The 15,700-nt window shown below is 36.6% G+C and overlaps 1 protein-coding gene across 3 annotated transcripts in view; it reads right to left on the minus strand.

Moving 5' to 3' along the window:
* NHSL1 (NHS like 1) overlaps nucleotides 1-15,700 on the minus strand; it is a 197,398-nt gene that overhangs the window by 25,410 nt on the left and 156,288 nt on the right. For all 3 annotated transcript variants that reach the window (XM_042253529.2, XM_042253527.2, XM_004011376.5), the window contains exon 3: nucleotides 10,470-10,597. In XM_042253529.2, the coding sequence (XP_042109463.1) occupies nucleotides 10,470-10,597 (128 nt within the window). The remainder of the gene's footprint in view (nucleotides 1-10,469; nucleotides 10,598-15,700) is intronic.

The raw sequence follows: 15,700 nt of genomic DNA on the forward strand, positions 1-15,700 counted from the left end.
ATAATTTTTCGGGCAACCTTGAAATATAGCACAGATTTTAAAGGCCACGAGAACCAAATCTTAATAGGCAAGCTTCAGCTTGATGGAAAATAAATAGCATGGCAACACCCTACAGAGAAGGTTCTCTCTTCCATGTGACGTCTGCCTAGGAAGATGGTGAAGCACTGTTTTATGGTCTGTATTCTGCTCAGTGGGACTCATCAGCCCTGGTAACCTACTTTTCTTTCAGTTGACTGAGACTGTCAGATTTGATAACTCTCACAATGAAACAGATCTTCAGTTCAGCCTCGTTGCCAGGGGACGATCACTAGGGATTGCTCCAGTATAACAACTGACAAAGATAGTCTAGTTTATAAAGTACTCCCTTCCTTTGTGAGAAAATTTCCCAGACAAGCAGGGCACAGACAAAGTTATATGCAAATGTGACTGTTACACAGTGCCACAAACTACTAAAGAAAAATAAGAAACCAGGATGGCACACCTTTCAGAATGATCTGACTCCCATTGCTCTCAGTATTTATAAACACAGAGGGGAACAGGAAAAACCTCATCCATCTCACCGGCAGAACACATCATAAGTACTGCATTGAGATGGATACTGGAATGCCATGGATTATTACCTCAGCTTCTTAACTCTGACCTTGTTGGCTACCCTCCCCTTCTCCCCATCCCTGCTTTAACAGTCTATTCCTCAACACAGAAGCCTGAGGGATCCTTTCAAAACATGTCAGATCATGCTGCTCCTGTGCAATCTTACTAGAACCTACAAGACCCTACATGACCTGTGAACTGGCCCATTGCTATCTCTGACCTCAACTCCTACAACACTATCCCTTCTTTATCCTACTCTAGCTACACCATCTTCCATCCAGTTCCTTGTACAAACCAAGCAGACTCCTGCCTCAGGGTGTCTGCACATGATGTTCCCACCATCTGAAATGTTCTTCCTTTAGACATCCCCATGGATAGATAGCACCTTCTTATTCTTCAGGGGCTTAGTCAAGAGTCCCCTTCTTGTTGAGGTCTTACCTGCTAACCTGCCTAAAATTTCAACTCCTCCCCAATATTTTATATCTCCCTTCTCTTCTTTTTTTCCTTTAGTACATATCACCAGGATAAATATATTTTAGCTATTTATCTTGTTTGTCTCTCCTTTGAAAATGTAAGTTTTAGGAGGCCTTAAATCAGAATTACATAGAGTGCAATTTCACAATTTTAGCTAAAAAGGAGTCACCATTTAGTGACTGATGTCTCAACACCTTGTCCTGGGTTACAGGCTTTATAGGAATTGGTACCTCATTTTATCTTCTTGCATTAGCCTCGTTTTGTAAATATGGAAATGGAGTAAAGCAACATTATTTGTGGAAAGTTGACAAGTGGGCAACAGATTAGAACCTACAGCTGGCCTCAAAGCTCTGCTGCTAAACAGTGTAAAACAACAACTTGATAATATTTGCAATAACGTACTATGTTTTCTAATCTAAAAATAAAAATATCCATTTATATCTCTGAATAAGAAAAAGATCTTAAAAAAGAAAAGAATCTATAGTAAAGTCGGCAGTGTAGTATAATGAACGGAACACTGTAAGTATCAGCACACTGGCTCTGTCATTTACCATCTGCATGTTTTGAGCAACTCAAGCTCCCTGTGTTAAGAACAGAATAACTTAAACAGCATCGCCATGCTTCATGTTAAGGGATCCCTTAGTACAGGGTGAATTTTATTTTATTTTATTTTTTAATATTGAGTTTAAAGTGGACTTGCTTTCAGAACTTAAATGCAGCTTGGTTTTTAAATGCAGTTTAATCGATCAATAATGTTCATTAATATCTCATGTCCTTAATCTGGAAGGAATGGACAGTCACAAATGAGACGTGAGAAACCATGATTTCTTGTGTCAATTTGCTTTATTTACAAAGGGAGATCACCTGCCATACCAGGAGTTGTTTTGTGAATTTTGGACACTGTTAAGTCCTGCATTTCAGAACTTTGAGGTCCTGTCTGGAAATCAGACAAGTTCCCACCAGATGGATGGTGAGGCCTGAAACATGGTCTCTTTGGCAGACTGCCAAGTTATCAAAAAGTGGGCTTAACTAAAAAACACATTTGCCCAGGCTTTTTTTTTTTTTTTTTTAATCTGATATGCTTTTAAAAATTAGAAAACCTAATTATAGCCAGAGTTAAACTTAGCATTCATTTAGCAACTATTACATAAAAATAGACATAGAACAGATGAAACTATATAGAGCACCATTTAAGAGCAAAGTCACATACATTCCAGTCCTTTTTACAGGACACTTACTTAGTCTATTGTGTTTTTGTCTTCAGGATTAAACCCATCTTGGGTGGACTTTTCTTTTTACAGATTCTAGATAGTTTATAAGGTGCTAAAATGTTTGCAGTCTTTTTTGGCTATATGCTTATTCCACCTTTAATATACTCAGACACAAGCGATCCTGACTTCATTCTCTTCTCTTCTTATTTCCCTTTCCCCTCCCCTGGGCTCTGGACCCAACAACAAAAACCAGGGGTAGTGGTTTTGGGGGGAATACACACAGAAACACAGTTTGTGGCCCATCCAGAGCTCCACAAAGGCCAGGAGGTGGGTTCCACATTCACATTATTAAATAATTTCAATTGTTCCTTCTCTCCTATTCATATATGTTCATATAAAGTGAACATAAATGTTCAAAATGATAATGTAATTTCTTGCCTTAATGGCCTTTTATTATAATAAATCATATATACAAAGTATATAACACAACAATGAATTTTTAAGAACCTATTGCCCAACTCATGACTTAAAATATGAATAATTACATCTACACCATACTGTTTCCTGCTTGGCTAGAGGTAACCGCTCTCCTGAATGCTGTGTTATTTATTATGCCTTTAACTTTTGTTATGTATGTGCATAAATATGTCTAAATTACATATTTAGACTTGCTTGGTTTATATGTAATTATACAGGAATACTTACAAAGATATAAAAGCATATGATTATTCAAAGTATTAAATCCAAGTTTCTCTCCAAATAAATGTATATTTGAGTCTATAAGATGCCTTCTTTATCAGTCACTGTGTCAATGATACTTTGCCATTCTCTTTAGTGTTATTTACTTACCATTATGTTTCTAAGCCATATCCATATAGTTATGTGAGCCTATGGTTAATCCATTTCACTGAAGCATACATTCCATTCTAATACACTTGTTTATCCACTCTTTTACTGATGGATGATGGGTTGGAAAAGATGTTCATCCTATTACCTCAACAAGTCAAAACTCCCCTAACCAAGAGAGTGATTAGCCGGTGAGAGATATAGCCAAGGCTCAATTCCACTACTCATTGTTGAGGGAAAACAGGCTCTGGAGTCACAGATCTGGGTTTCAATCCTAGTTCACTTTTAGGGGTGAAGGGTGTGTTCACTATCTTGGTTGTGGCGATGGTCTCATGTATGTATAAGTATGTCGAAACATATTAAATTGTGTACTTTAAAGGTGTGTAGTTTATTTTATATAAATTATACCTCATAATGCTCTTTGTAAAGAGAGGGAGAATTCTGTTTCAGAATTTTAAAGCTATGTGATCTTAAGCAAGTACTGTGATTCCTCCAAGACACATCTGTGACCTGGGTACAAGCTGCCTTCCATGGTTGCAGGGAGAATTAAGCAGACTCACAGGTAACACCAGCCCAGCTTCCGGCTCCTGAAGCTTTCCCACGTGCCAAATGCTTGGCTCCATGCTGGGAATATCAAAATCAATATGAGGAGGATGCTGTGTGGCCTCCCACCTCCGCCCTGATCTAGAAGGGAAGGCAGATATGAATAGAGCCTCATCCCAGTGTAATGGGATGCTTGGAACAAGAGAAACTGGAACAAGTTGAGAGATGCCCTCCCTACCTAAATGCATAAAGGCCTGAAATGACAGACCACAATCTTCTCACCCTGCTAAATAGGACAGAGCAACGAAATGCCACAGATCGCAGAGCAGCGAACACATGGAACCAGAAAAAACTCCTCTGTGTTTCCACTGTGTCCTGGAATTACTTACCCAGAGAGACTCAATAAGAAAATAACTGTATCTAGAATCACGTTTTCTGGATAGTTAAGTGACCCAAAGCCAGGGGCTCTGTCTGTATATTGAGACTAAGCAGGACTTAACATGGCTTTTTTGAAAACAATACCGTGAATAAATGAATAACACCAAACAAGTCAAAGACAGAAGGAAAATTGACAACAGCAGGCACAGTGAGAAGGAACTTGGGTAATTTGGTAATCTTGTCCTATTATTTCACCAATATGGTGCAATGAAAAAAAATGAAATATAAAGTGAGAAGCCCTGCATCTATGTCCTCTCAAATACATTCTGGCTTTGTGATCTTGAGAAAGTAATTTAATATATCTGAGTCTCAGTTTCAAGATGGTTAAAATGATAGCAATAATTATTAAAAATACTGACTTTATGGAAGGTCTTAGGAAAATGAGATATAATTTGAGAAAAAGTTCTGAAGTGTTCTACAATTATTATAAAATGAGTACCAGTAAAATAACCACTGGTAGTTCTACACACAGATAACCTGTAAAGTCACAACAACTAGAAAGCTTTAGTAATTGCTGAAACCTCTCAAATTTATTGCCTATTTTCCTACCTGAAAAATTCTATGTTTGTGGAATAAAAGACTTAGAATGATTGAAAGAGTCGCCAAATTTTCATAAAACCAGACACTGTCTATTGAACTAATTTCTCTGAAGTCTGGTTTGAAAAACCAAGCTGTTTAAAGACATCAGTCATCATTATTTGAGCATATACTGTGCCAGGCACCATGCTTAAGCATTTAAAAAACATTAACTCACTTCAGCCTCATAACCATCTTCAAGGTAGGTAAGGCAATCAAGTAATGTATTATCAAAACCAGAATGCCTTTGAAAGTGAAAGGAGTACTTTTAATAATTGCACAGAACAGCAGCCGTAAACCAGGACTATCCTGAGCAAAACCAGAACATGTGGTTTATGACCCTTCACAGGTAAGGAAACTGAAACGCAGAGGGAAGCAATTTGCCAAGGCCACCAACTTCGACAGGCGGGAAAGCTCCTCTAGACCAGTCTCCCAAGCATCACCTTATACATGCTTCCTACATGTGTGGTTACAGAGCAAGGCCACTGTCCTTTTGCCATCTTCAAAATCCTCCTTTGATTTCAATCTCTCATATCAATAAAGACTAAAACAGAACCTGAGATGATGCCAGTTCAAAGGAAAACAGAGACTAGAAAAGAAAATTTCAGTTTCTATCAGTACCATGAAAGCCAACCATTTATTGCTACAATCCCAGTCTAATTTATCCGTCGGGAGAAGGAGGGCAAATTTTTCACAAGAGATTGAGTAACTCACGACTGACATCCTTTCTGCTGAGACAATGGGGCCTCTGTGAATGTTTCCCTGATGCAGTGAACATATCATCAAACATAACCTCCCACAATGGCAGTTGGAGATATGCTCCCTCAACTCACAGGAAGTATCCTGTCATCTGTAACTGAAATTTCCTTCAAATACCTGAATAACCTCTTTGGTAGTACCTGGCACACAATGCAAACTAACAAAACAAAAAGCTGTCAAGACTAGAGCAATACTAAAGCAACAGCTTACTCTTTGATTTCACAGCTGAATAGAAATGTTATTTTGTGAGATTTCTGAATCCCTTTGCAGGCATTTTTCAAGCAGCATGTTTACTATGTAGATGACATATATAACATATACTTGGAAACAATTCAAGCAATTTCTTTTCTTGCTACGCTACATCACTACTTTGAAAGATATATATGTGGCGATCATCAGCAAAATAACTTTCACTATACCATAAACACAAGTCCTACTTGGGAAATGTTTTGCATTTGGATAATTACTTTGGAATGCTGAGCCAGAATAAATGACCAAAACAGACACCCCCTAAGTTCTCTGTTCTAATTTATACGTCCTTAACTTCTGTCTTATTAGCAACTCTCATTTTAGGAGACTGCTTTTATCCTAAGCACAGAATAGATGCTTAATTATTACCTGTCCCTTCTCCAGAGTTCACTGCTATCCTCCCCATAGCCTACTTAGAAATACAAAGGGTTTTCCCAGGAAAATTTCCCCTCTAAATTGACTTCTGTATACTCCATATTTAAAATGACCCCAACTGCTAGTGACTTTGAAGGACATGATTGCAGTCAGGGGTCTTGGTCTTAACATAGAGACGATAAACTGTTAGCTTGGAGCCCCTCATACAATGAATGGATCCCCACCTGATCTCAAATGCCAACTTCATCACATGCATGCAAGTTGCATCAGTCGTGTCCAGCTCTTTGTGACCCTATGGACCGTAACCAGCTAGGCCTCTCTGTCCATGGGATTCTCCAGATAAGAATACTGGAGTGGGTTGCTATGCCCTCCTCCAGGAGATCTTCCTGACCCAGGGATTGAACCCATGGTCTGTTATGGTCTCCTGCATTGGCAGGTGGGTTCTTTACTACAAGCATCACCTGGGAAGCCCTAAAAAGTTAGGTCACTTCCTGGACTTTACATTCTGTCTTTAACATTCTGTCCTACCAGTTTGTATATTCAGGTGCCACACTGCAGTGATTCCTGACTCTTCATGTTTTAATACGTGGTCAGGCTGCTTCTCCTTCCCCACTGCTCTTCTAGTTCACAGCTTTGCCAGCAGCAACCTTGGACCCAGCCTCTCCAATCCTCTTTCTCCTCTTCCCCTCCCCTAAAATAATTCCACACTAAAACAGAACAAAACTACTCAATTTTTTATTGCTACTGTGTTAATTTTTAAAATTAACTTGGGCAGAATTGACAGTTTTTTGATATTGAATCCTCTAATCTAAGAGCATGTTGTATCTTTTCATTTATTCAAATCTTAGCTGTGTTCCCATAAAGTATTTTAAAGCTTTTTCATATATAACTTGCATTTTTAAATTAAAATTTTCCCTACTGTGTTTACTATAGCTATTTTAAATAGATTTTTTCTACTATCTCTTCTAACTTGCATATGTAGATATGAAATTATTGATTTCTATACCAATATTATACCATATGTATATCTATACTATGTTATAGTGACTGCAAATGACTGTCTTATTCTTTGTTCCAATGAAATGGCCCATAAAAAATTATGTTGGATTTGGTGACAGGTAGGTACTTTTGTTAAGTTACAAATATCCACTTGTTCCCATATTATTATTATTTTTTAATTAAGAATGGCTGTAAAATTGTATGAAATGTCAATATCTACAGTTTTTATATGATTTTTCCCCTGAAGTATATTAACACAATTAATACATGATTGAATTACCTAATGATGAACATTCTTACATTAATATGGAAATAAATCCAGGTTGATTTTGAAGTATTCATCTCATAATGAGTTACTAGATTATGTTACCTGTTATTTTTAATTTCTAATGCCAATATTCATTAGTGAGATTGGCTAGTTTATCTTCTGATTTGTGTATTCAGGTTTTGTTATCAGCGTTAAAACTGATTTATTATTATTTTTTAATTCCACCTTTTCCTTCTCTTTCTTTGCTCTCAGACAGTTTCAAGCATTGGATTAACCTACTCTTTTAAAACTTTAGTAGATTCTTCTCCATGAAACTATCTAAGCTTAGTGTTCTTCCTCAATTTGGTTCAATTTTTTTTTTTTTTACTATTTCAATTTTCCCCCATTTATTGAGATATAACTGACATTAATATTATGAAAGTTTAAGGTCTAAAATGTGATGATTTGATGCATATACATTATAAAGCAATTACCACAATAAGGTTAGTTAATATCTTCATCAATTCAGTTACTACTTTGGAGGTCAATATGGTGTAATTTTTGATACAATTTTTTTAACATGGAAATTAGTCTGTTAATATTCCCCCTCTAGATGTTCTAAAGTCAGATTTGATACTTTAAATAAATTAGAAAATCAGTTTCAACATTAGCTATGTCTTCCATCTAACAAAAGATAGATATAATTTTTATTCCTAATCATAAAATCTTCTGTTTGAAAAATGTTAGTGATTTCCTATTAGCTATGAAATAAGAGCTAACTCTTTCACTTGGCATTGCCCATCTGCAATCTTACTTCAGCCTCCCTCCACCACTATTCCTGTCATCACTCTTGGTGAACTCAGTATCCACTGAGCTGTTCCATCTAACACCTGCTCTGATCCTTCACAACCTTACCTCCCACTCTTAGGGACATGCTCTAGACCTAGTTGCTACATAATACCTGAACTGCAATTCTGGAGTGGTTCACTAACTGATAATCCTACAGAATTTGCTCAAGGTGTGAGAAAAAGAAAAGAATCAAGAATGTGCCTGATGATTTTGACTTAAAAATGGGTAGAAAGAAGTTGAAACTTACTGAGGTGAGGAAAACTACAAAAGAATCAGGTAGAGGTTTTTTTTTTTTTTTTTTTTTCCTTTTGGAAGAGAGATGTGAGAATCACATTTGAATTTGAATCAGTTTGAGATAGCTGTAAGAGACATTTAAGTGGAGATGGACAGTAAGCAGATAAATGCATGAGTGTGGACTAGAGCTTAGAAATTTAGAAAACTTCCATGCATGGAATTTAAGAGATAAAGTTAAGAAGTAGTATTCTAGGAATTAGGAGACACACTTCAAGTCTTAGCTCTCCCACTTGCTGTATGCATCACTTGCATCTTCAAGGCATTAATTTCTTTATCTAGAAAGTGGTGAGTGGAAGACTGTTCTCTAAGATCTTTTTTGTTTGTTTGTTTTTTTCTTAGTTTTTTATTTTTTTAATTTTAAAATCTTTAATTCTTACATGCGTTCCCAAACATGAACCCCCTCCCACCTCCCTCCCCATAACACATCTCTAAGATCTTTTTGAACAGGCTGTTCATCCTCCATTCATTTAACTCAATAAATATTTACACAGAAGAACAGAACTGGAAGAATCATACTTCCTGATTCAGGCTATATTACAAAGCTACAGAAATCAAAACAGTATGGTACTAGCACATGCAAAAATAGATCAATGGGTCAGGATGAAAACCCAGAAATAAACCCCTTTATCCCTTAACATCCTCCCCCTTTCCCTCCCTGCTTCCTCATCATTCACACTGCTACTCTTTGGATCTCTAGGTCTTTAGTATGTCTTACCTGTTACAAAAGCCCTATAACTACTCTTTTTACACACTACACCCTCTCCCAGGCCCTTTGCTATTTCCTAACTGCCCAAGTAAGAAGTTCTCTTTCAAATATTACCATATGACAAACACTTATTGTAGCATGTAATATATATAGAACTTTTTATTTTGGTGAATTCTCCCTATCTGAGAGCTGTAAGTTTCCTGATGCATGTCTGTACATGCTTAATACCTTATTAATTTTTGCATTTTGTAGTATCAGGCATATGCTATATACATTTATTCACTGGCTGCTGTTTCTTCCTAGAATGTCCTTCTCCAAGATTTCTGCATGACTAACTCTTTTAATCCCAAACTCCTCTTTGCTTGGGAAAAACCTACCCTTTAATTTAAAATTGCAACCTCCTGTTCTATTTTACTCCAGAGCACACATCACTAAAACAGCATCATTGCTTACTTATTCTCAGTGTCTCAGCACCAAATCAAAGCACTATCAAGAGAAGAATTCTTCTGTTTGCTTCATTGTTACAGCACCTAAAATATTTCCTAGCACATGAGATGCTTAATAACTACTTGTTTTTAAAATGATTATAATTCTGTGTTTACGGTAGTGAGGTGATAGACATGTTCATCAGTCTGACTGGTGATCATTTCACAAAACACATGTATATCAAATTATCACACTTGAAATTATATATAATTTTGTCAATATACTTCAATAAAGCTGAAAAACAATAAAAACAAAACAAAATCCTTACCATGTAATTCATCTTCTGATTGTAATTTTTCTTATTCATGCCAACAAGAAAAAAAAAAGTTTTAAAAAACTATAGACCACATCAATTCTGATATAGCTGCTTTTCCTATTATGCTGAAAGACTTTTTTTGTATAGACCTTCTTCAACTTACAATGGGGTTTTGTCCAAAAAAAACCCATCATAAGCTGAAAACAAATGTCAAAATGCATGTAACTCATTAACCTATCAAACATTACAGCTTACCTCAGCTTACCTTACACATGCTCAGTACACTTAACATTAGCCTAAAGTTAGGCAAAATCATCTAATACAAAGCCTATTTTATAATTAAGTGTTGCAAAGATAGTATTGAGAATACCTTGTGTACCTATCACCCAGTCTTCCTTAATATTGACATATTACATCATCATGGTACATTTGCCAAAACTGAGATTAACACAGGATAATACTACTAACTAAAAAACAGACTTTATTCTATTTCATGAGTTTTTCTAACTTAGGTCTTTTATCTGTTCTGGGAGCCAGTCGAGGATCATGTATTGAATTTAGAAGACTTACCTTTGGATCTGTTTCTTCATCCTCATCTTGGTAATCATCACAGAGGGGACTGGAGTTGGCTGCAAAGGTGGGTCCTTGGGAATAGTACTGAGAACTCCGGTAGCCATCCCGCCGTAACTTATCACACTCTGCAGGGGTAGAGGCGAGGGACGGGAGAAAGGGCTTTAAGAAGCAGGATTTGCTTACTCCTTTTTATTTACCTTTTCTTGCAATATTTCTCTACATACAATAATGATTTAAAATAATAAAAATGATGATAAAAAGAACTAAGAGTTAGTAAAGCAGGTAACATACCTTATATGCCATGTTAATACGCTTCAAAGGGACTGTTTTACACCTCTCAAAAACTCTCTGAGTCAGGGTAATTACATTACTTTTATTGAAGTATAGTTGATTTACAATGTTGTGTTAATTGACCCACAGAGAAGTTATGGGGAGGGAGGTGGGAGGGGGTTCATGTTTGGGAACGCATGTAAGAATTAAAGATTTTAAAATTAAAAAATAAAAACAAAAAATTTTTTTACTGTATACCAAGTTGACTCAGATATACATGTATACATTCTTTTTTAACATTCTTTTCCATTATGGTTTATCACAGGATACTGAATATAATTCCCTGTGCTATATAGTAGGTTGCTATTGTTTAGTCACTAAGCTGTGTCTGACTCTTTTCGACCCCATAGACTGTAGCCTGCCAGGCTTCTCTGCCCATTGAATTTCCCAGGCAAGAATACTGGAGTGGGCTGCCATTTCATTCTCCAGGGGATCTTCCCCACTCAGAGATTAAACCCAAGTCTCCTGCATTGGCAGGCAGATTCTTTACCACTGAGCCAGCTGGAAGTCTGTTCACCTTACATATGATAGTTTGCATCCACTAATTTCGACTCCCAATTCTTTCTTCCCCTACTCCTCTCCTCCTTAGCAATCACAAGTCTGTTCTCTGTGAGTCTGTTTCTATTTTGCAAATAAATTCATTTGTATCATATTTTAGATCCCACATATAAATGATATCATATGATATGTGTCTTTTTCCGATTTACTTCACTTAGTATGATAATCTCTAGGTCTGTTTATGTTGCAGCAAATGGCAATATTTCATTCTTTTTTATGACTGAGTAATATTCCATTGCATATATGTATCACATCCTCTTTATCCATTCATCTGTTGGTGGACATTTGGGCTGCTTTGATGGCTATTGTAAACAGTGCTACTATGAAACAGGGATGCATGTATCTTTTCAAATTAAGAGTTTTGTCTAGGTGTATGCCCAGGACTGGGATAGCCGGATGACATGGAACTAAATTTTAGTTTTTTGAGGAACCTCCATACTGTTTTCCATATGTACCATAATTTTGACATGTAACAATTGATGATGTAATTCCACATCAAAAAGCGCAAGCAATTCTCATGTGAGGCTTGCCTTCTAGACTGATCAACTGGAAGTGAGAAATCATAGATTATAATCTCTCATTCTGTTTTTACTTCCAATTTTATTTGATGCTAAACAGCCTGTAATCACTGGGTGGAGTTTAGCACAAAGCTGGGTGGCAGTCTGAGATGTCTTCCAGTTCACGGAGCAATGACTGGGGCCGTTGGCTGCTCAGAGACTGGGGATTCTCTTCAAGGAGGAACCACTGCACTGATAACTCCCGTCAGTTGAGGGAGAACAAAGCAAGGGTTCTAATGACATTTTAAAGTCCCAGGAGCTCTCCTATGACTTAGATACCTCAGAAAAGTATTTGCCTTGCAAAAGGATTCCCCACAGTGTTGCTTTGAATATCCTTCTTGCTAAAGGAAGGTGACAGGTGTTTGCTTTGGGGCAAGTTTCCTCTTTGCACAGTTTTACAAAACCATGCACCTAATGGCACAGAACTAAAGTAGGGCATCTTCAGAGTTCCCTTTTAACACTAGGATCTAAGCTGCTTCTTCAAAGAGGAGATGAGCAGCTGCTTTAGTGGAGGGATAAAAATAAAAAAATCCTCACTGTCCTGTGTTACCTATCTCATGGTGGGAGCAGAGAGTCAAATGAAAACTACACATCAGATTTTTTTTTAAACTCCATGGAAATAGTCACAAGGCTCTTTTAGAATGCCAAGCTAACTGAAAAATTGTACAGGTAATCATAAGATAGTTAAATACTAATACTTCAGTTACTTATGGGCTGAATAATGTGTGGGCTGGACTGGCAACCCATGCTAACTAACATTGAATAAAAAAAGAAAATTTTAAAAAAATTTCTGACACCTCCAAAGTACATTTGAAAAAATGAGGATTTATAACACTAATCTAACCCTTTTCAGTGAAAAAGACTTCCACATTTTCTCCAGTATTTCACAACTTCTCTACAAAAATAAATAGTACAACCAGATTCTGTTCTCATTCCTACAGGGATGTTACATAAAGCATGGTGACTAGTTTTCAAATGGTGTTCAGTGCAGAGTTCTTGGATTCTGTAAATGTTTTACTTTTTAAAATGATTTTAATTATTTCCTCTTGGCTGTGCTGAGTCTTCATGTTGCATGAGCTCTTCTCTGGTTGCGGTGAGTGGGGACTCTCTCCAGACACAGTGCACAGGCTTCTCTTGTTGTGGAGCATGGGCTCCAGGGTGCAGGGGTCTCAGTAGTTGCGGCTCCCAGGCTCTAGCGCACAGACTCAATAGTTACGGTGCACAGGTTTAGTTGCTCCACGGTATGTGGGATCTTCCCAGATCAGGGATCGAATTTGGGTCTCTGGTACTGGCAGGCAGATTCTTTCCCACTGAGCCACCAGGGAAGTCTGGTTTTATTTTATTTTTTTTAATCTTAAGGCTAGAATAAAACATAACACTCAACCCTATAATTCTACATGTCACTAATTTGTATTGCTAACTTAACTTTTCTGTAGTCCTATAAACTGAAGTCTCCTAAAGATTCAGGGTGAATCTTGTAAAACAAACTAATGAAACCTATTACCACTGTAAGTTGCTTATCACATAATTTGGTGCTTTCAAAAATAGTTACCAAACAAAACAAAACACAAAGTTAAGGCCAAGACCCTTTAAACCAAATCCTTTCCTTATTCAAAAAATAATCCTTTTCACCCTCATTCACTGATCTTAAGTACAAGTCTCAAATTATAGAATTTTATAGTACTAAAAAATCTGTTCTTGATATCAGGTACCATGTAAGAATGTGTTTAAAAAAGATTAATCTGCAAGGGACTGCTAAGCTAGGTCATCTCTAAAGGTGGTATTCATTCTGATCTTCTTGGCAATAATATTAAAAACATCCAAAATGTTATCATCAAAAAAGACAACAAATCACAAGAGTTGGCAAGAATGTAGAGAAAAAGGAACCCCAGTGCTGTAGGTGGAAATGTAAATTGATGCAGCCACCATGGAAAACAGTACGGAGGTTCCTCAAAAAATTAAAAACATAACTCTCATACAATTCAGCAATTCTGCTTCTGGGTATTTATCTGAAGAAAATAAAACAGTAACTCAAGAAGATATATGTACTCCAATGTTCATTTACACGCACAGAGAGAGGAATATTACCCAGCCATAAAAAAGAATGAAATCTTGCCATTTGCAATAGCATGAATGGACCTAGAAGGTATTATGCAAAGCGAAATAAGTCAATCAAAGACAAATACCATATGATTTCACTTACATGTGAAATTTAAAAAACAAAACAAACAAATCAGAAACAGACTTAAAGGTCCAGAGAACAACTGGGTGGCTGTCAGACAGCAGGGGGGATGGGGTTGGGCATAATAGGTGAAGGGGATTAAGATGTACAAAATTCCAGTTATAAAATACACAAGTCTTAGGGATGTAATATACACCCTTATATAGAACATGGTCGATAATATAGTAATTTTGTATGGTGACAGATGTTACTAGACTTACCATGATCATTTTGCAATGTATTTAAATATCAGAGCAGTATGTTGTACACCCAAACCTATACTGTACATCAATTACACTTCAAAATTTTTTAATTAAAAGGAAATTTAAAATAGCCAAATGACATACGTGTTAAAGTTTATAAAACCAAAATACTGCAAAACTGTTATCCGTAAATTAAAATCATGAAAAGCTGGCAACTGTTAGTATTCCCAGTATGTGTCATCTTTCAAGCCTAGTTTAAAGGACAATGTCTTTTCTTTCCATGGTTAAATTTATGTCACAAAAATGTTTAAATAGTGGTATAACAAACTAGCATATCAAAGGAACATGGTGCTCATCCAAGATTAAATTAGGCCATATAAATTTATGGCAGATAACCAATTTTTAAATTCTTACCAGATTGATCTAATAAACTCATTAATTAATCTAATTAATAAATAATCTAATTAGTCTAATAAACTCATCAAGTTCCACTGTCATTTATCTTCAACTCTAATGGGAAATCTAGGAAAATTTCCTCTTGTCAAGTTGCAGTAGCCCTCAGCTTCTAAAACCTTGGCTTTGTTCATTAAAAAGTGAGTTTATTGTCTATGGAGTGAGATATAAGCGAGTACTAGCAATCATGAATAAACAAAGACTTTTCAAACACTACACTGATGGTAAGGGCAAGGCAAAGTATAACTTAAAGCCAGGTTATGCCAGCAACCACAGGCGGGAAACATGATACTAACTGTAATAGAAGCTCTCTCTTTAACACATATGCTTCTTGCAACAGAAATTTAGAGTAAAACCATGCTATTGTTCTCACAGTATTGCTCAGATAAAGGTGTCACTGTTTGTAGTGTCCTCTGGTTTTCCAGCCACAAATTTCCTCCTCCTTCCTTTCCTGTCCAGCTATTTTCTTTAGCACAGGAACAATGGACAAATAACGTGGGTGACCGAAGTTTTAAATATAGAAGCAAAAAATACTGTCATAGGCTTAGATGGTTACCTAACCATCTTATGAATTTAATACTGTTTTGTCCTCCCAACCTTCACATATTACACTATTTGCTGGACTTTCTGCTTTAATATTTTAGATATGTTGAGGGAGACTGTTGCAAGAAGATTTAGAGTTATCTTCAAACTCATTTTCTCTACCGGAAATCCTTGATGAATTTCCATGCTCTGTTTTGCTCCTAAGTGTAATGAATTAGTGACAATGAGCTGGAGTATAAAGCAGTCAGAAACACTTCCAAACCCCAGGGGCTTGATACAAGAAGATGCTTTTATGACTCTGCACATTCTCCCGGTCCAGGCAGAGGTGGCAGTCACACGGAGATCAGGCCGTGGGAAGATCCC

Source organism: Ovis aries, chromosome 8, assembly GCF_016772045.2.
Source record: "Ovis aries strain OAR_USU_Benz2616 breed Rambouillet chromosome 8, ARS-UI_Ramb_v3.0, whole genome shotgun sequence".
Lineage (NCBI taxonomy): Eukaryota > Metazoa > Chordata > Mammalia > Artiodactyla > Bovidae > Ovis > Ovis aries.